The following is a 21,952-nucleotide window of genomic DNA, read 5'->3' on the forward strand; positions in this document are numbered from 1 at the left end:
TTAACATATTTTCCTCCCCATGGAGAGTTCTTTACAATGAGCCATGTCTCAATTTTTTCTATTCAGCACTTTCGGAGAAATGGAGGTGCAAAGTTTTTCGGTTTTTCCAAGATGGCGGCCGAACCACGTGACCAATGACGTCATCATTAACATATTTTATTCCCCATGGAGTTCTTTACAATGAGCCATATCTAAATTTTTTCTATTCCGTGCTTTCGGAGATATAGAGGTGGAATTTTTTTCGGTTTTTCCAAGATGGCGGCCAACCACATGACCTATGACGTCATAATTATTTAAAAATTCCTCAGGTGGAGTTGCACCTATGGTGAAAATGTCCTGTCGATCGGACCAACTGTTGCAGAGAAAATCATATTTATTCTGCGCGGACAAACAAACAGACAGACAAACAGACAAACAAGAAGACGTCATGCAGAGCACGATACTTGCAAAATCCGCCCCGCCCCCTCCCTCCAAAAAATATTTTCCATTGATGCAGCAAATTGTCCATTTCGTCAAGATTAAAATTGACAATCTTGATCAAAGCTCGGGTCAATTGGAAGAAAAGTGACGATTTTTCAGATAAAAAATTATGATTTTGGATGGTTGAGCCTTTGCTTGACCTTTGACCTTTTGACCTCAATAGTTGGTTTCCCTATTTAGTGACTCAATGTGCAAATGCTGTTCAATGTACAAGTCAATTGGATGAAAATTGACGGTTTTTCAGATGAAAATTGATGATTTTGGAAGTTTGACCTTGAGTTGACCATTGACCTTTTGACCTAAAAAAAATAGTATCTTTCCCAATTTAGTGACTCGATATGCAAATGGTGATTTTAGAAATTTGACCTCCAGATGACCTTTGAGCTTTGACCTCATAATCAATAGGCTTCTCAATTTGGACGACTTGTACAACGTGGTGAAGTTTCGTGACGATCGGTTTAGAAGTGTGACCTGTAGGCCAGTGACAGACAAACAGACAAACAGACAGAACCACAAATGGAACCGACAATATACTTGAAAAATCTTCGATTTTGCAAGTAACAAACGGACTCAAATGCAATACCCTCTCCTCTGGCGAGGGTAAAAATTAATACTGCTGTTGATATATCAAAATGTAATGTTAAATCACAATTGTGTTGAGATATTATCAAACCAGCGAACTGTTCACTTCCGGATTCAGGAGCAAGGTCCGTGTCAATCACATTTCAAAATTGTATTGAGGAATTTCTGAAACCTTCTATACCTACCTTAAAACACCTGCTGGGACCGCAAAATGTTCCACTGAAGGTTATTATATTTCCTTTTAGTAGAACATGTAACTCTAATGGTTACTAAACGCTGTCCCCCTGTCATGTGACCAGATCCTCAGCTCTGATTGGTGGACGTTTGTAAGGGACATACATACGGACAGACAAACGCTGTTCTAGACGTCATTGCCCCATGGGCTACACCGTAAAAATAGAAACACCTGGGTAAATGAGAGACACCAAGCAACAGCTTCCACACACGGCCCAGGTGCTAATTAAGCAAATAACATTGCAGCATGTTGAAGATAATAGTAGAGAGAGCTTCGTCTGTATACTATGGTAAGTTAAAGGTATTAATCGTACACATAACTTAGTCTGTATGTTATTTTAAGTTGAAGGTTATAGTTAACACAGGTAAGAGTTAACTTGATAGAATCACTATTTTTTAGTGGATGGAGGAGAAAGTTGACTTTGTTACGACTGTTCACATTTCCGATGTGGTTGTGGGCCTAAGCACGAGTGACTTAAAATAAGAACTCGGATAAACAGGCCAATCGCTCGATTTCAGATGCTGGTGATTTTGCCTCGAATGTCCTTCAATACCGCTTCTTGTGCTCTCAGCCTAAAGTGATACCGGCAGGCCTGTAATTTACACATCTGAGGAGGGCCACATAATCCCTAATGGTGTGACAACCACTCGTGCTTTCATGGGAAGTGTGTGAGAACAATCTCCACCTGTAATCCTCAGGTGAAGACGAGGGTTATCATAAACTGTGTGATGTGTTGCAATGTGTGATCATGGGCCTGGGAACACTGTGCATGGAATGGGGGTTATGAGGGAGGGCATGGACCAGCAAATAAACCTGAAGCTCGTACATCATCCGCAAAAAGTTCCTTGTTAACACTCTGTCCTCTCTTCTTCTCTTACCTATCCTCCCTCACTCCCCTCCATCCCAACCACTTCCTCCCTTCAATCCCCTGGACTCTGTTTGTTCCCTGGTCTGAAAGGTGCAGTATGAGGTGTGGATCCAAGAAGAGGGCGAAAACACTTACTCTCCTTACATCCTTTCGGCTCTTAACCATACGTTTGCCGAAAACATACATCCTGGCACCTCCTACCATGTTTGGATTCGCTGCCTCCTCGGGCCTTCCCTGCAAGGCCCCTTCGCCGATGCTCTGACCTGCTATACGTGAATGCAGAAAAGATTGAATGTTTTTTTTTATTTTTTCTTATTTTTTTGCTTTCTGAAGATGTTACACTGGATCTATTTCTACTTCCAAATAGCGTCATCTCTTGCGCTTTCATTTTGCAACTTGTTTTCTGGCCGTTTGCAAAAGAAAATGCTCCATCAATCTCTCATGGTGAAAAATTGTGAAAGCAGAAAGGAAACTTGTCAAGGAAAATTTTTACTTTCCGTGGCGGTGTCATTGTAAAACACTCGATTAAGTTGACGCTTTGCACCTTGTTCATGACTTTGTGCTTTGAGAAAGATCTTGCGAAAGAACCGCGTCGTCAATTTGAGATCCCTACAGTGGAACTGTTGAAGGGAGTCTGCGGAATAGAAAAGATAATCGAGACGTTTTATTGGTCGGTGGATGGTTCTGTGGACAGGAATTTATTTCACCTATTGTCGAGAAGCTAAATTGTGCATGAGGTGATGGCACGGCATTTGAAATACTGCACACACCGAAGTGGACCATAAACCACAACGATAAGGCTACCGGGCCGTGTCCGCTGCATTTCCTCCTCGGAGATCCGAGGCTCCTCGAGGAGCTTGTAAATACTTCCATTAAGGAAATAGACTCGGATAAATCGATGTGCTGGATATGAGTTGATGGGAAAATTGACACGGTATGTGGGATTGTAACCCAGCATCCCAAAGTGCTGAGCTAAATCCTCAGATTGGAGCGCCACACCGCAACACCAAGTTTCTGGCCTGCGTTCAGCATTTACCTCCTCGTGCTTTCCAGGTGATTCCTTTTCGAAGCCGTTACGGTTTTCTAGGAGGTTGAAAACACCCGTTCAGCTGGCCATCCTTACGTTGTCCAGGTGCAGTTAATGATGCCCGATACCTGGTGAGTTCGCTGTTCGTCCTTGTGATTATATACACAGACGGTACTGCCAGTGCAAGGAGCAATTTGGTGTACAGTTCAGAGGTAAAGGTGTGTATTGGATGTACGAGTGCTAGTGTTTCTGCCCGTGTATATTTGTGATTCTGTATTCGGCTTGCTTCCTAGCCCCGTCCCCGGTCCATTCTGAGTTTGAGATTGTGCAGCCTCCGCTAAGTCTACCTGCTACGGTTTCATTACTCGGCGTCACGATTAAGCCGAACGACCAGATTGCAATAGAGATGAACAGGGTGAGACAATTTGTCTGTGTATAAAAGTTGCATTGCATGTCAAGCTCGTAAATCTGATAGTGACTGCACTAAAAATTGCATCTCAATATGAGTGTGGGTGCGACTTCCTTTGTACTGTACATTGATGATGTGATGTTACTTTAAGATCGAATCTTGTTACAATAAACAACCCTGCTCCAGGGTTTGGCAGCTTACTTTTGTTTACACTGAAATACACTGAATATCAGCTCCGACGGGGGAAAAACAAATGATGTGCCCATTTTTACTGTCAATTCTGATTCTTTCCACCAATGCAAGAGCATTCACCGATGCTTTTGGTCATTCCACCAATTTTCCTAGGCGGGTACGCTTCACAACAGTCATCGAGATACACCCCTCCGGAGATGTCTCTTTTGGAGGGGGGACTTTTAGAGGACTATCACACCTCTACCATTTGTTAAAACAGTGTTGGCGCGAGGACTTTTTTTTGTTTTGTTTTTTTAACACGAAGTCGAGGCTCATGGAGGAGCTACAACGCAGAATGGATCAGGAAGCAACAGAACAAAAGGAACGGTAGAAAGAGAGGGTAGCCTGGGGGCACCAACAGCAGGGTTGAGGGACAAAATAGAGAGAGACTTGGTAAAATAAGGGATGTGCGGAGGAATGAGGGGTAGGGGAGGATGCACAGGGTGGACAATATGGATACAGAAGCAAACTTTTAGGCAAAGGCAAATTTGGAAAGTGGGGGGCTTGGGAGAGGGGAAGGGATGTTAAAGAGGTTAGGAAAGATCATGGTTTTGCATTGGGGATGATCTGAGCTTGGGGTGAGCGGGTGACTTGAACATCTGGAGGGAAAAATGAGATTAAAGAGAATGTGGAAGTTGGTTCCACAGGTGGGGAAAAAGAGGAACAAATGATTGGAGGTGAGCAGTGATCCTGAAGTTAGGTAGTTTCACCAAAAGGGGGTTGTTGGTGTACTGTGTGCACCCTACAGAAACCTGTGGGTGGAGGTGCGAGGGTAGAGCACGGGAAAGGCAGACTCTGCAAGACCGGAAAGGGGGCAGTAAAAGACAGAGTCAATTGACCTGTCTGTGATGGCGAAGTGATAGGCCCATAGACTCAGCTTTGTTGCGAGAGATTCCAATAACCATGAAGGCCTCCGTTTCCATGGCATCAAGCTGAGCGAGATGTGAGGCAGGGGTACCAGCCCAGAGGGGAGAGCACTACACCAAGCTAAGGATGAAGGCCTTGTTGGTAGACAGGAGTTCAGGTGTGCCAAGAAAGGACTTTGTATGGCGGAGGCGGAGAATGCCCATTCAATGACTGGCTTTAGAGGCCAACTTTGAAATGTGGTTTGCCCAAGAAAGATCATGGCTGACAGTGAAACCCAGGAGTTTGAATGACTGGACTTCCTCAAGAGGATTGTTAAGAAGTTAGATAGGAGGGTTTGCCAGACGGTCCTTTTGGAGACAGAGAGTGAGAGTTTGAGATTTGTCAGAAAAGGAGGATTTGTTTGTTAGGCCTCAACCATTTCTCGGACATAACAGGCTATTTGAGATTCTGACCATAAGGGGTACTTTATAGGAGTTGAGGTGCTCATACCTCAACCTCTGGCACAGTCATTCCTGGACCCCAAAGGTTTAGTGACTGTGAATTTAATCACTGAGAAATTGATCACACCTGATTTAACCGGAGAGACCGGATTTAACTGAAAAATAATTTTCTGGGGGTAGTGCCAGAGATCAATGCATCTCTTTCTAATGAGGTTTACTGTCTACTTTCAGGTTTTAGATGTCAAAGATTTAATGGTGACTTTAGAAAAGACTAGACCATTGGGTGCAGCTTCCTTGCTTGAGGTAGGCTGTATAATTAGCAGTAGATATATGGAGTAGCTGGGAGTATTTTGGTGTGAATATAATAGACATGATCACTCAAATTCATTCTGTGCCTAAACTTCCTATTTTTACCTCACTTCCCTTATCTAGGAATTCTGAATTAGATGTCAGAACTTGCAGATGGTACGAAACGAGCAGGTTTGCTATATGCACCACTTAGGCAAGTTAGTAGTTCAAGTAGTGACTTAAAAAATATAGTATGGTAATTATTTGTCCTATAATAAAACACAGCATTGCCATGTCGTGTAGCGGAAGTTCTATTTACTCCATGCACAAATATGGCAGAAATTTGACTCCAAATCCTTTCTGCCCTGTATGTCCAAAACTTATTTTTTTCCTTAAAACTATAATAACCCCTCCCAAACTCCTCCCCCTTTCATCCCCACTCCTTCCACACTTCTGGCACCCTCACCCCTCTCTCTCTCTCTCTCTCTCCCCCCATCATCTTCCCTTCTCTGCCGTTTCTTATTTTTAATTTTCTCGATTTGGGAGGTGCAATGCATAATAAACAAGAAAGAACAATCAGGGATTGCAAACCCTCGCCAGGATGTATTTACAGTGGTTTTCAAGGCTTTTGTGTTAAAACAAATATGGCAGCCGAACCACATGACCAATGACGTCATTTTATTCTCCACTAATTTATTCCTAGATTATGCTCAAGAAATTTCATCTTGATCGCATGAAGTTTTGTACTTGTCGAATTATGACGTCATAATGGAGGCACCGATGACATCATCATGAACATATTTTATTCCCCCTGGAGAGTTCTTTGCAATGAGCCATGTCTCAATTTTTTATATGCAGCGCTTTCAGATATGGAGGTATAGATGAAATGTTTTTCGGTTTTTCCAAGATGGCGGCCGAACCACGTTACCAATGACGTTATCATTATTTTTTTTTTCTCCACCAATTTATGCCTACATGACGCTCAATAAATTTCATCTTGATCGGATGAATTTTGTAGTTGTCGAATTATGACGTCATGATGGAGGCACCTATGACATTATCATTAACATATTTTATCCCCCATGGAGAGTTCTTTACAATGAGCCATGTCTCAATTTTTTATATTCGGCGCTTTCGGAGATATAGAGGTGCAAAGTTTTTCGGTTTTTCCAAGATGGCGGCCGCACCACGTGATCTATGATGTCATAATTATCATTTTAAAATGTCCATGTGGAGTTGCACGTATGGTGAAAATTTCCTGTCAATCGGACCAAGGGTTGCAGAGAAAATCTTATTTATTCTTTTTCCAGACAAACAGACAGATAAACAAACAGACAAACAAACAGACAGACAAACAAACGGACTCAAATGCAATAACCTCTCCTCTGGCCAGGGTAATAATTGTCTAAACCGCACAAGGTATTACAAAAGTATCTTATCAGTAATGTTTCATGCACTTTTCAAGAAGATTGGGATGGCAAATGATCTCAAAAGACAACTTTATCCTAAAAACAAATTTTTGCCTTTGGCCTACATATCCCATTCTAATCCCGACATGAAAATTCGCCAAAGTATCAGCGCACAATGTCCTACTACTTTCGAGATCACGGCATGCTATCTTTCCCTGTTCAGAATCTCAAATCAGCACCACAGACAGTTGAACGGAAAATGCAATCCCTTATCTACTGGATGGCATTTCCAGGGGATCAAAGAGTGATTTTCATTCACATATAGCTCCCGTCTCTTACAACCTTTCAGTCCTTTGCTTCTCTGTGTGTTTCCCCTTATAGTTTACTTTATTCTGTTTTGTCTATTCGACCTCCCCTTTTGATCTTATCTATCCTCTTTCCTTTTGTTGCCTTTCTCTCCTTTGTTTCCATTTATTGTTACTAGCAGAGTACCCGCCTAATGGGGTATGTTGTTCCAAGCATGCAATGCATTCTACTGACACATTCTTTTGTTTGGGCAGTGTATAAGCAACAGATCACTCCAAATATATTTTTTTCAAAACGTGATGGAATCAAATGACACTTTCACAGACACAACTACAGAGTGTCCTGATTAATCTTTTTAACTTAAACATGTCCCAACCATTTTTTGAACAAGCACGGTCAGATTTTGTTCAAACATGGGACAAGTGCAAGTTCAAGAAATGGTTGGGACATGTTTAAGTAACAAAATGGCCGCCAGTCGGCCATTGTGGATCTGATCTCGAAAATAAATGACATGCATATGTAAACCATCATTTTTTATCTGTGTGCCAAGCAAAGTACGTGATGGCATACACGTGCACCTCGCTTTATTAGCGCTGAGGAAGCGCCTCTAGCGAATGACTCCCAGCCAGTGTAACGCGAATTCCTGTCACAGGAATTCTGAGATCATATAAGTGTGACGTGGCAGTTCCTGATTGGTTCGTGTTGGGGAACCCCTTCTCGCTGCCGACGTGACGTAAATTCGCGCACGCGCACTGGTGAAGCGCGAGATTCGGCCCAAGGTTATTATTATTATTATTATTATTATTATTTTTGTATACAAGATCGAGGCTCGAACCATGATCGAGGCTCGAAATTCCATGCCCGAACCTCAGCGCAATCCAAGAGGATTCACTTGTTTTGTGATATGGTCAAAGATGGCCGACTGGTTGACTGGTGGCCATTTTAGTTGTTGAAAAACCCCGATGTTCAACACGTCCTCAATCATTTCTCGGACATGCATTTACCGATCTTGTTTCCTCCTGATATCTCTCTCTCTCTCTCTCTATCTCTATCTCTATCTCTATCTATCTCTCTATCTCTCTATCTCTCTCTCTCTGTTTGTCTCTGTCTCTGTCTCTGTCTCTCTCTCTCTGTCCCTCTTCCTGTTCATTCATCCCATTGCTTGTGTCCAAATATGCCCCACTGTCATTCATTGTCTTTTCTACCCTGTGTCACCTGACTCTTCCATGAACCTAGATGCAGACAAAAAATTAATGATCAAATATACCCTAAAGATACTCATTCAGATGACTTTGTTGCCTGGTTATTACTTGATGTAATACTTTTTTGTTACTTGGTGGTAGATCCATCCTCAAATGTCCATTAACACCTGGGTATACAAGCAGCATGAAAGTGTGAACCTCCTTAATCACAATCCATAAATAGGCTTAGACCTGTCCACCAACATCTATAATGTCCACCAACTAATGCCGGCAGTTTGACTTTCACTGCCTGTGAAACAGCAGGATGACAGTTTGTGGCTGGGCCGAGATTCCAACCCAGGCTAGATGGCCCAGAGGCCAGTGTGCGTACCTATTGGGCCTTGGCCATCTTGGCAGTCCACAGTCTTATAAACTGTACTCTCTCATCCTACATTGTGTCGACAATTCCTGGCAGGGTGGCCAAGAAGTATTCACACTTTTACCCGAACACATTAGAATGTTGCAGTGACACCAGGAGGATTACCCACTTCCATAAGGAAGTTGTGGGATTGCCAAGCTGCACAGGACAACGCCTGTTGGTAAGTCACCGATACTTTTCTGCTTGCTCATGATATGAAGTGCGCAATCTGTTTTTTGCAAATTCTCTTTTCTTAAACTTGTGAAATCTGAGAAGGTCAGTACACTTGGAAAAATATCCACAATTCTATAATAGTGCATCCTGCATCACAATGAGCGATTCTTGGTGTAGGGTCTTGAATACGATCGAATGAAATGACTTCTCCATATCTACAGGCACATCCACATCCCATGTGAATCACTCTTAGTCGTGTTTCCAGGATTCGCTGGACAAACCACAAACTGCTTCCCGGAGTTCCAGAAACCCCATCATGTTTATAAAGTTTTCCCCCAACAAATCGTGAACATCATCAAGCGGGCTTCGTTTGGCATTTCTAATCACGGTTTCCTCTCATTCGCAATAGAATTGGATTTGTCCTGATCAGCAAACGGAAATTTTGTAATCTGAAAGAAAGGGGGAATCTGTAGTTAATCCTCGGCCAATAGGATAAGGGGTGGCGTATACCTGTTGGGTTTGTTTCTACAATTAGTGCCCCCACTTTTAATAGTAACCCAGAGTTTGAACCCAACGAGTACTAATCCACCATTTAGGAGGTTTTTTCATTCCTTTTTTTCATTCCATTTTTATTCCTTTTTTCATTTTTTTCATTTCTTTTTTTTTCATTCCTTATTTTTCATTCCTTTTTTTTCTGCCTATGTTTCTGCCTATGTATCTCGGATCCAGCTGGGACTTTCGGAATGAAAATTTTCTTCAATAATGGGAATAAAAGTTATGCGTGGTTGACATAATTATTTTGAGATTGACCTACTTTTTATTTTTCACTCAAACTTGACTGAGGTTTATCTGATCAGAACAAAATTGCCCTCTATAGATAGCCTAGAGCAAAGCACATTTATGCTTAATTTACATCATAACCCTTAAGGGTTCAAGGTCATTGTCAAATGGCGGTCTGAAAAAAAAAGTCAAATGGCTGACTTTTTTGTCATCGCTCAATTTTGCCAATGCAGAATCTCAAAGACTGCTTCCAAGATGTTCTTGCAACATAAGGACATGCACTGACGTTGTGCACCTGATATTTGATTAATGTCCTTGGCCTACTTTTTACCTGCGGGTCGACAAGAGCTCTGCAAGGTTGTTGTTGTTGGGGGTCGATTTTTGAAATGTGTTCCCATTGGTCGGACAGATACCGGACCACACCAATATTTGTCACGACCCAACCTGCCATGGCACCCAGACAAAATAATATGGCCGCCATCTCGGTTTTCTGGTGGGCTTAAGACATTAGGCCTGTAGGCCTCTGCTGATTATACACTGCCCACTGGCCAGTTTTGTTGAGTCCGATTTCCATTGGCTTTGGGTCGAGTATTGATTGGAAGGGGCAGGGGAGGTGTCTTCAATTGTTCTGTGGAGCTATGCTCTCACGATAAAGCCGGACAAAATGGACGACACCAGGAACGAAGTTTCACGAAGATATTTATTTCTAGCTCAACTCAAAAGCACTGAAAAGCCCGATAGCACGGGCGTCAAATTATAACCAAAGTTCACCACACAAAAGCACTGAAAACTGCCGATCGAACGGACGGCAATTTCTAAGTCAAGTTCAACACACAAAAGCTACGCCTCTCAGGCGGGAGATGATTGCCGCCGATGCCCACGACAAACGACTTGTCGTCCCTCTTCAGGACCCGGAAAGGTCCATCGTACGGCGGCCGGAGCGGTCCCCGGTGTGCGTCGTTGCGGATAGAAACGTACTCCGCAGTGCGAAGTGCTGGGGGGACGTGGGGTTGGGGGCAGCCGTGATGGGACGTGGGCACGGGGGTGAATCTCCTGGCGGCCTATTGGAGGACCGAGCGTTGGCGAGCCGGGGACCAAGGGCCGGTGGCGTCAGGGATGAACTCGCCCGGCACGCGCAGTGGCTGGCCGTAGACCAGCTCGGCGGTGGAAGCCTGGAGGTCCTCTTTAGGGGCCGTTCGGAGGCCCAATAGGACCCACGGGAGCCTGTCGGCCCAACCGTCGTCCTGGAGGCTGGCCCTGAGAACGGCCTTCATCGAGCGGTGGAACCGCTCGCACAAGCCATTGGCTTGGGGGTGGTACGCCGTGGTGCGGTGAAGCTTGACCCCCAAGGCCTGGGCGACTGCGCCCCAAAGCTCGGAGGTGAATTGCGGGCCTCTGTCGGAGGAGATGTCCGAGGGGGCGCCGAAACGGGCAATCCAGGTGTCAATGAAGGCCTGCACCACGTCGGCGGATGTTGTTGATGCCAGCGGGACGGCCTCCGGCCACCTGGTGGTCCTGTCCACCATCGTGAGGAGGTGGGTGAAGCCCCGCGAGGAGGGAAGGGGTCCCACCAGGTCCACATTGACGTGGTCGAAGCGCCGCGTGGGCACGTCGAATGGTGCCAACGGGGCCTGGGTGTGCCGGTGGACCTTCGCGCGCTGGCAGGCGACACAGGCATTGGCCCAGTCGCGTACGTCTTTACGGAGCCCGTGCCAGACGAATTTCGCTGCCACGAGCTTCTGCGATGCTTTCCGGCCTGGGTGGGGAAGGCCGTGGAGGGCGTCAAAAATGTGCCGCTGCCATCCGGTGGGCACGATGGGGCGAGGTTGGCCCAGGGAAACGTCGCACAGGAGAACTGTGCCTGTGTCCTCGAAGGGGACGTCGGCCAACCGCAGGCCTGTTTCGGCTGTCCGGAGGGCTTGCACCGTGGGGTCGGCGGTCTGGTCGGCCGCGATGCGGGCGAAGTCCACACCCAGGTGGACGGCGTTCGCGCCGTACAGGGAGAGGCAATCGGCCACAGCGTTGTCCTTGCCCGCGACGTGCCAGATGTCCGTCGTAAATTCGGACATGGCGGAGAGGTGGCACTGCTGGCGGGCTGACCACGGCTCTGTAACATCGGCCATGGTGAAGACCAGGGGTTTGTGGTCCACAAACGCCGTGAACGGGTGGCCCTCCAAAAGATGGCGGAAGTGGCGAACGGCCAGGTAAAGGCCGAGGAGCTCGCGGTCGAAAGCGCTATACTTGCGCTCGTTAGGGCGAAGTTGTCGGCTGAAGAAGGCCAGCGGTTGCCAAGCCCCGTTCACGCACTGTTCATGCACGACGCCCACCGCGTAGTCGGAAGCGTCCATGGTGAGGGCGATGGGTGCGTCGAGCGCCGGGTGGGCCAGCATGGTCGCATTGGTGAGGGCCAGCTTAGCGCCCGTGAATGCCTCGTCCATCTCTTTGGTCCAGGCGACGTCGTGCTTGGACAGCTTGCCCCGGAGAGCTTCGTACAGGGGGCGCATGAGTTGGGTGGCGCGAGGCACGAACCGGTGGTAGAAATTTACCATTCCCAAAAATTCCTGTAGGGCCTTGATGGAGCGGGGGCGCGGGAAACTTGTGACTGCCTCCACCTTGGTCGGTAGCGGAACGGCCCCGCGCTTCGTGATGCAGTGCCCCAGGAAGTCGACGGCCGTTACGCCAAACTTGCATTTCACCAGGTTGATGATGAGGCCGTGCTGGCCGAGGCGCTCAAAAAGCGTGCGCAGGTGGATGAGGTGCTCCGCCCAGGAAGTGCTGGCGACGAGAATGTTGTCCAAGTAGACGAAAAGGAAGGGTGAGGTCGCGCAGCACACTGTGCATCAGCCGTTGGAAGGCCTGGGCTGCATTCTTAAGGCCGAACGGCATGCGAAGGAACTTGAAGAGGCCAAAAGGTGTAATTACCGCCGTCTTCAGAACATCAGCCAGCCGGACAGGTACCTGGTGGTAGCCCCGAATGAGGTTGACCTTGGAAAAGATCACCCGCCCCACCAAACGGGTGGAAAAGTCCTGTATATGTGGTATCGGGTACCGGTCGGGGGTGGTGGCGTCGTTGAGGCGGCGGTAATCGCCACATGGTCGCCATCCGCCACCCGGTTTGGGCACGATGTGCAGGGGCGAGGCCCACGTGCTATTCGAGCACCGCACAATGCCCAATCGCTCCAGCGCGTCGAATTCCGCCTTCGCCACGGCGAGTTTGGCCGGGTCGAGGCGACGAGCCCTGGCGTAGACCGGTGGGCCTGTGGTCGGGATGTGGTGTTCGAAGCCGTGTTTGACGGCGACGGCCAAAAACGTCGGCTGCATGAGGGCGGGAAACTCGGCGAATAGGTGGGTGAAATCGTCCGCGGCCGGGAGAACGCAGGCTAGCTTGGTTGGTGCGGAGCCGCTCAAGAGCAAGCGAGCGAGCTGAAGGTCTCGACGTTGATGAGCCAACGCAGTTTGACGTCAACCAAAAGCCCATGCGCGCAAAGAAAATCTGCACCCAGCAAGGCCATGGGTATGTTCGCCGTGATGAAGTCCCACCTGAAGCGCTGGCCCCCGAAGCAGAATGCGACGCTGCGCGAACCAAAGGTGCGGATGGAGGAGCCGTTTGTGGCGACCAAGGCGGGGCCGCAATGCGCGGCCTGTTTGTCCTGCACCGAGGCGGGTATCACGCTCAGCTGAGCGCCAGTGTCGCACAAAAAACGCCGCCCGGACGCTTTGTCCGTAATAAACAGAAGGCTGCCTGAATGGCCGATGCTCATGGCAGGCAGCGAGCGGCGGCCTGGTCATTTCCCGACCTGCCGAAAGTGCACGGTGGGCGGCACGTTCTGGCCTTCTGCCCCAACCTGGCGTGGTAGTAGCACATGGTCCGCTCTGGTGGAGGCTCCGGCGGTCGCGTTGGGTTCGGTCGTCATGGCGGCCGTTGCCGCCAGTGGCGCTAACTCGGCCGGTGGTGGCGCTGGTCATGGTGCGGGCGTTGCCTCCGTCGGCCCAGGGTTCCAGGCGGCCGCTCCGACATGTCGCCTGGCCGAGAAAAATTTATCGGCCTCCTTGGCCAGGGCGCGAGGGTCCGTGATGGGCAAATTAGCCAAAGCTAATCGTACCTGCCCGGGTAGCTGCCGGAGGAACAGCTCGCGGAAGAGGAAATCTGGGCTGTGGTCGCCGAGTAGAGCAAGCATGTGGTCCATGCGTTCGGATGGATGGGCCTCACCCAGCTTCGGGAGGTCGAGCAGTTGTCGCGTGCGTTCGGTCTCCGTGAGTCCAAACGCACCGAGGAGTAGGCCTTTGAGTGCGCCGTATTTGTCGGCGTTCGGCGGGTTCTGTAGGAAGCTCAGGACCCGGGCGGCAGTGGAGGCGTTGAGCGCGGAGACCATATGGTGGTAGCACGTCGTGTCCTCCGTCATGTTCCGCAGGGTGAATTGAGAATCTGCTTGGGCGAACCAGATGGCTGCGTGCAATTCCCAAAAGCCAGGGAGCTTCAAAGCTCCAGATGACTCCATCGCCGTGTTCTTGAAAAGGGGTCACCAATTGTGGAGCTATGTATGCTCTCACGATAAAGCCGGACAAAATGGATGACACCAGGAACGAAGTTTCACTGAGCTATTTATTTCTAGCTCAACTCAAAGGCACTGAAAACTGCCGATCGAACGGGCGGCAATTCATAAGTCAAGTTCAACACACAAACGCTACGCCTCTCAGGTGGGGCATGGTATGCAAATAGGTAAGCCACGCCTCTCAACGGGGCGTGGTATGCAAGTCAAGTGTTCGCCCGGGAAAGGCAAGTCTGGACACGTCCGGGCGAGTCCGGACAAGTAACCGCTCGCCGGTTGCATCATCGGCCGGTGCAAGGTGATTGTGTATGCTTCCGGTAACCGCTACAGTTCCATATTATTTTCGGGGGTGTTTGATCTCGCATTGTGTGGCATTACAGTAGGGTGGGAGTGTCATTTAAAAAACAGCAATACATAATATTTGAAGGGCCCCATATTGGGTTTAAACAATATGTGACCGTGTGAAAAATCAGCTCGTTCTGCTATAACCGTGGTGGAGGCTGACATGGATGAGAGGTGTCTAGTTACCTTCACCGCCAAAGGTGGATGGAGGATATGTTTTCACCCCTGTCTGTCTGTTTGTCCATTTGTTTGTGAACAAGATATCTCAAAAAGTTGTGGACGAATTCGGACGAAATTTGGCAGAGAGGTAGTGTATGTGACAAGGACGAAATGATTAGATTTTTGTGAATATCCGGTTCCGGATCCGGCTAGTAGAATTTTTCAAAGCAATTCTTCACCATTGGGAGATAGGGCCAACAACGATACATAGCAGGATATCTCCAAAAGTTGTGGACGGATGATTTTGATTAAATGTGATTCTCCATTGTGATTTTCTGGTACATCTTTTAATAGTGCATTAAATGTGTTTTCCAATCGTGCTGTTCATCTTTTAATAGCTCATTAAATGTGTGTTCCCCAATCATGCTGTAATCTTTTAATGGCACATTAAATATATGTTTCCCAATCGTGCTGCTCATCTTTTAATAGCACATTAAATGTGTGTTTCCCAATCGCGTTGTTCATCTTTTAATAGCACATTAAATGTGTTTCCCAATCGTGCTGTTCATCTTTTAATAGGTCATTAAATGTGTTTCCCAATTGTGGTGTCATCTTTTAATAGCGCATTAAATGTGTTTCCCAATCGCACTGCTCATCTTTTAATAGCGCATTTACTTTGTTTCCCAATTCCGCTGTTCATCTTTTAATAGCTCATTAAATGTGTTTCCCAATCGCGATGTTCATCTTTTAATCGGTCATTAAATGTGTTTCCCAATCGCGCTGTTCATCCTTTAATAGCTCATTAAATGTGTTTTCCAATCGTGCTGTTCATATTTTAATAGCACATTAAATGTGTGTTTCCCAATCGTGCTGTTCATCTTTTAATAGCGCATTAAATGTGTTTCCCAATCGCTCTGTTCATCTTTTAATAGATCATTAAATGTGCGTTTCCCATTCGTGCTGTTCATCTTTTAATAGATCATTAAATGTGTGTTTTGCAATCACACTGTTCATCTTTTAATCAGTCATTAAATGTGTTTCCCAATCGTGCTGTTCATCTTTTAATAGCTCATTAAATGTATTTTCCAATCGTGCTGTTCATCTTTTAATAGCGCATTAAATGTGTGTTTCCCAATCGTGCTGTTCATCTTTTAATCGCGCGTTAAATGTGCGTTTCCCAATCGTGCTGTTCATCTTTTAATTGATCATTAAATGTGCGTTCCCAAATCGTGCTGTTCATCTTTTAATAGCGCATTAAATGTTTCCCAATCACACTGTTCATCTTTTAATCGGTCATTAAATGTGTTTCCCAATCATGCTGTTCATCTTTTAATAGCACATTAAATGTGTTTTTCAATCGTGCTGTTCATCTTTTAATGGCGCATTAAATGTGTGTTTCCCAATCGCGCTACTCATCTTTTAATAGCGCATTAAATGTGTTTCCCAATCGCTCTGTTCATCTTTTAATAGCTCATTAAATGTGTGTTTCCCAATCGCAATGTTCATCTTTTAATAGATCATTAAATGTGTTTCCCAATCGTGCTGTTCATCTTTTAATAGCACATTAAATACGTTTCCCAATCACGCTGCTCAACTTTTAATAGCTCATTAAATGTGCGTTTCCCAATCGTGCTGTTCATCTTTTAATAGCTCATTAAATGTGTGTTTCCCAATCGTGCTGTTCATCTTTTAATGTCATTAAATGTGCGTTTCCCAATCGCACTGCTCATCTTTTAATAGATCATTAAATGTGCGTTTCCCAATCACGCTGTTCATCTTTTAATAGACCATTAAATGTGTTTCCCAATCGCGCTGTTCATCTTTTAAGAGTGTTTTAAGTGCGCGTTTTCCAATCGGCAGAGGAGGCAAAAACTATATATTTTTTGTAGCAGGTTGTGAACACAGCGTTCATTCTTGTTTCTGATTGTGACCTACACTACTCACAATAAGTTAGGGATATTGTGGGAGTGAGTTTATTTTTTTTATAGGGGTTAGGGTTAGGGTATTGAAATCAAGAATGCTGTGTTTTTTTACACTCATTAATAACTATAGAATTAGGACCAACAACTTTTTTCAACATAATTAATACACAAAATCAACCACACCGAAGAACCTGCCAATAGCCCTAACTTATTGTGAGTCGTGTAATTAACAAAAAATTGCATCAGTATAAAATTTCCATGGTGTTGAGTTTTATGGATAGACTGTAGATGGGGACACATTTTCTTAATTTACACACTATCCATACATTCTGAAAGTAATATGGCGGCTTTGTGACCGCAAATATCTACTTCTTTATGATGTGACGTAGCATCACAACCGAAGTAGAGCAGAAGTTAGTTTATTTTACAACATCTGCACAGGACGACGTACACTGGAGCTATGGAAGGTCCACCGCCTTCCACGGAGAAAAGCCAGATGGGTGCTCTCTCTGCGAGACCATAAAATATTTTTCAACCCATCCCATCCGAGTTTAGCTGTGTAAGTGGAGCTGCCGGATGAGTTACGAGCCACCGCCATGCATTTTTACAGCAACATCGCACAGTGTCAAACGGCATTTCATTGATGGATTGCACTTACAGGAGAATGACGGCCAAGGGAAGGCAAGCCGTGCAATATACGAGGGAAACGGTGCAATATACGTGCGACAATTTCCTTGAGATCTAATCAGAAATTGCACGAAGCATCTTTGATTTCTGGGTCTTGGGTAATTTTGTGGAACTCTGGGACATTTGGCCATCGGCGAGCACTAAAGATCACATGTAACCTGCACATAGAAGCTTTATCGATCGCCATAGAACACGGCGTCGCTCGGAATCGTATGTCGTCATGGAGGACGCCATTTTACTCACCACGATCCTCCCCCTCTCACATGCCACGCCCACTTGCCAGAGGATGCACTCAGCAGGCGTCCATCGTGTAGAGTAGGCGATCTATCGTCGGCACCCTGAACCAATAAACATTTCCTGCCTTCGCCTACAGAGGGCGCTGCATCGATCAGCTGCACAGCCAATGATGACTACCACGCAGCCTTTTGCTACATATGAAAGAAGAAGAGATGCTTTTAAGAAGAAGCCCTAGCCCCAAATCCTTTTGGAAGCTTCCGACGCTTCTGGACGCCACACACATTGATGAGTCACCCTGATGATGGTGGATATCTGTGTGGATTCGAACCCAAGGTAGGCGGCACAGAGGTGAGTGTGCATACTCTCTGGGTCATCCTGCCAGCCCTGCACTGGCTTGGTCAGCCACATAACCTCCACCTACCCCCCCCCCCCCCGTGTTGAAGTTGCTTGTGACTCCTTGTAGGAACCGCCTTTAGAGGCCATTTTCCCCCACAGAGCAGAGGTTGGCCCTTTTTTGGGCACCTTGGTCCCCTTCTTGAAGCAATGTTTTATGCCCTTCCTGCCGCCAACCCTGTTGGTCGCCTCTTGCGACACGCAGGGAATTACCAGCGCGCTGGTACTCAATTTGCCGACCTCAGAAGGATGACAGGCTGAGTCAACCCCCCTGGATGTTAATTCAGCGATCGACCGGGATTTGAACCCAGGATCCTTAGGGTCCCAAGCCGGCACCCTAACCACGAAGCCAACACCAGGTTGTGACTCCTTGTAGAATGTCGACAAAAAGGAGACCACCCCACCAGTGGCATTCGACACAATTCACTCCTTCAATTTTGCACTGCAGACAAAATGGAGGCGTGTGTTCGCTCACCGGAACCAGGTAACCTCATCTGCCACGCAGAAGCCCTCTTATTCACATGCAAATGTTTTGGCATCGCAGAGGTAGCAGGAGCATCATGGCGAATGCATCTCACAGTGGGTGGCCTTCTCTTCGCTCCCAAAACGCTCACACATTGATTACGATGTCAATCCCCTCGACTAGTCCTGCTTTTCATGAAAATGATTTCGCTTCACCGGTGTAATTTCCCTTCCATTTGTGACCCAATTTGACATCGGAATAGAAGAAAGTCCCTTCTCGGATGAAATGCGACACTAACACCACGAGTAAGGCAATCAATCACTGGCACTGACTTGTTGTAGATAAATTGTACTTTTTGTGATTTATTTTTGAAAAATGAATTTCACGCTGGTTCAAGTGAACGAGTTTTGTTGTTTTTCTTTCCATGCCTAAGGCTCAAAAGGTGGTGTTCAAAAGGTGGCCCAAAACCACCATCATCATCACCATCCACCAAAACCAAAACCACCATCTCTTATCTTCCCCCATCCAAAACCTTGTTCTTTTCTACCCCCGTTAATTCACCCCAGAGCCCAGATCCACTTTTTTGAAATACCGACTTCTTTCCTGGAAGTCCTAGCTATGTCCATGTGTTTTTTTTTTACCTCACCCACCCTCACCCCCTTTCCCATGCCTCCTCCCCCCAAGCCCTCTCCTTCCCAAAGATCTCCCGATGTCCTTGTTGTCTGCTGTTGTACTTGTGTGCTTCCCTCTCTCTCCCCATCTTGTCTCCCACTCCCTTTATTGTATGTTCTATGTGTCCGTTTGGTTTTTTTGTGATTGATGTTAGCTCTTGCACGAGCCTCGATCTTGTATACAAACAAAAAAAACTAAAAAGTGAGTTCACCGAGATTAGCAAGTTTATTTTTAACAAAATAATTGTACATCAGACAACACTGTGACGTAAATTTATCATCTTTTTTGTTTTTATCTTTACAAAATCGAGATTTATGGTAGGAGCGAGATGACGGAGGGCAGTCTTGGGAAACAAGGACATGGGCGGGGTCTATGAGAGACAAATTTGATTGGTCGTGTTGACGTAAAATGCCATAATATTTTGTCTAAGTACTGCTAAACGGAAGGTTTTTTGAAAGTGTCAAATAGGCTATTTGTATTGTACAGTATGCAAATATATAATTCAACTGAAATAAAATAAAGATTTTCAAGGATTTAGAAAAAACATCGAAAGTTTACCGCCGTTGATGCAGCGTCTTTTACACCACCTTATTTAACACATTACATTAGGTCTTTATGCCCGTTGTTTGTGTCCTTTATGACGTCGTTAAAAATGTAAGTTTCAGATTTGGAATTATTTTCAATTTTGTTTTACTGCCAGACAGGCAGACAGAGTAAAAAAAAATTTTTTTTTAATCTCACTCCTCTCTGCACATGCACAATCGGGACAATTTGAGAGCCAAAGTACTGTAAAAGTACAGGTTCGTTTTCCGATTCATGTTCCAATCCGTGTCGTGTTTTCCTGTTCATGTTCTGATCTGTGTTCAAAATATTACATTCAATTGAAATCAAGTTGTTCTTCAATCATAAATGGACGTTTATAGATGGATAGACAGGCAGAAGTGAGCCGACTGCTTAACCCCGCTCTTTGCTTCACATGCCGTGTGGTAATGAATGAACGAACAGGAATTGGGTGTGGGGGTGGGGAGGGGCAATCTGCAAGTAAGAGGGTTGGGTTATGTATGGTTAATACAGGTAGGTTAGGTCGGCACACCCTGGCCAACTCCATGCTAAACTGTTTTTTAACAATTTTTAAAATCATTATTTTGTTAAAATTGGAGTGTATGCTTGAAAATTGCGTGGGGCATCATGTTCTATGAACTCTCGAGTTATCAATGTGATGTCACACACTTGCATGTGTATAAACATAGCAAGGGAGGGGTTGGGGGGGAGTTAAGGTGTGTGCCCCTCCTCCTCCCCCCCCCCCCCCCATGCACAGCTTTGGCAGCGGTTAAGATTGAGAATAATTAAGGTAATTTAAACAATTAAATTACTATATAAAATTAGCAGAGTCTCAGTGATTGATAAAAATCAATTGTTAAGTGGTTAACTTCTTTGCACAATTATTCCCACAATCGCCGCTAAGCTGTTTAGCCTGGGTTGGGATCCCGACCCAGCTATAAACGGTCAGCCTAGTGTTTCCCAAGCAGGGTCATTCATCTATGTGTGTGACGTCACTTGGGTGGACGTTAAACTTGGCATCCCCTCTGCATGCATTAGTTGGTGGACGGTAAAGATCCCCACGGTGTTTTTCACGAAGAGTCGGTGAGTTGTCGTTGGTACCATGAACAAAATCCAAATTCCTGCCCTGAGTCGAATGTCTGTCCCTGGCCAGCCGGTTCATGAAAGACTTGGCCCAAACCTCCCCAATGCCAACCCCATTAGAACGTAGGGATAATTTCAGGAAAATTCGTGAGTAGAATCTCCAAGATGACTCCTGTCAATTTGAATGTGCATAATAGTTGCTTAATCCAATGGATGCAGGTTGTAATCGCTGTACGCCATGACAGTAGAAGTGACTTATTTATTTATTTTTTGGTAGACAAGATCGAGGCTAATTAGTAAGAGCTAACATTAATCACAAAAAAACAAACGGACACATAAAACACAAGATAAAGGGAGCGGAAGACAAGATTGGGAGAAAGAGAAGAAAGCACACAAGCACAACAGCAGAGAACAGGGACATCGGGAGATTTGTGGAAGGGAGAGGGCTTGGGGGGAGGAAGCGTGGGAAGGGGGGAGGGTGGGGAGGTGGGAGAGGAATAAAACATATGGACACTGCTAGGACTTCCAGGAAAGAAGTCGGAATTTCAAAAAAGTGGATCTGGGGTGAATTAGCGGGGGTAGAAAAGATCAAGGTTTTGGATTGGGGAAGGTAAGAGATGGTGGTGAACAGCTGCTTTAAAGACCTGGAGGGAGGAGTGGGATTGAAGAGAGTGAGGGAGTTTGTTCCAGAGGCGGGAGAAAAGGGGAATGAAGGAGTGAAGGTGAGCACAGAGTCTTGATTTTGGCAAGTTCACCAGAAGGGTTGCAGACAGATCTTGTGAGTCCTGCAGGAATATTTGGGGGACAGAGCCCAGATAGAGCTGGGGGAGCAAAGCCGGAGAGGAGTCGGTAGAAGACAGAAAGACCACCAACCTGCCTGCAGTGAGTGAGTGAAAGGCCCTCAGAATCAGCTTCATCGCGGGAGATTCCAATGATTCTGAAAGCTTTGGTTTCAACAGCGTGAGGCCGAGCTAGGTGTGAGGCAGGAGCACCGGCCCATAGGGGAGAACAGTATTCCATTGAGCTGTGGATGAAAGCCTTGTATGTGGCGAGGAGCTCAGGTGTGCCGAGGAAGGACTTCGCACGACGGACGATGCCCAGTCGGCGACTGGCTTTGAAGGCCAGCTTGTAAATGTAGTGTTGAAAGTGATAACTTGAAAACAAATAAATAATAAGAATTCTCACGGA

General features: G+C 46.2%; 1 protein-coding gene across 4 annotated transcripts in view; it reads left to right on the forward strand.

Moving 5' to 3' along the window:
- POMGNT2 (protein O-linked mannose N-acetylglucosaminyltransferase 2 (beta 1,4-)) overlaps positions 1–3,801 on the forward strand; it is a 146,802-nt gene extending 143,001 nt beyond the window's left edge. For 3 of the 4 annotated variants that reach the window (XM_068107087.2, XM_068107089.2, XM_068107088.2), the window contains one exon: positions 2,256–3,801. In XM_068107087.2, the coding sequence (XP_067963188.1) occupies positions 2,256–2,441 (186 nt within the window). In that variant the 3' untranslated portion in view covers positions 2,442–3,801. The remainder of the gene's footprint in view (positions 1–2,255) is intronic. The other variant, XM_068107090.2, reaches the window with a different exon arrangement.
- Positions 3,802–21,952: the final 18,151 nt, after the last annotated feature.

This window comes from Myxine glutinosa, chromosome 2 (assembly GCF_964187855.1).
Source record: "Myxine glutinosa chromosome 2, kmMyxGlut1.1, whole genome shotgun sequence".
Lineage (NCBI taxonomy): Eukaryota > Metazoa > Chordata > Myxini > Myxiniformes > Myxinidae > Myxine > Myxine glutinosa.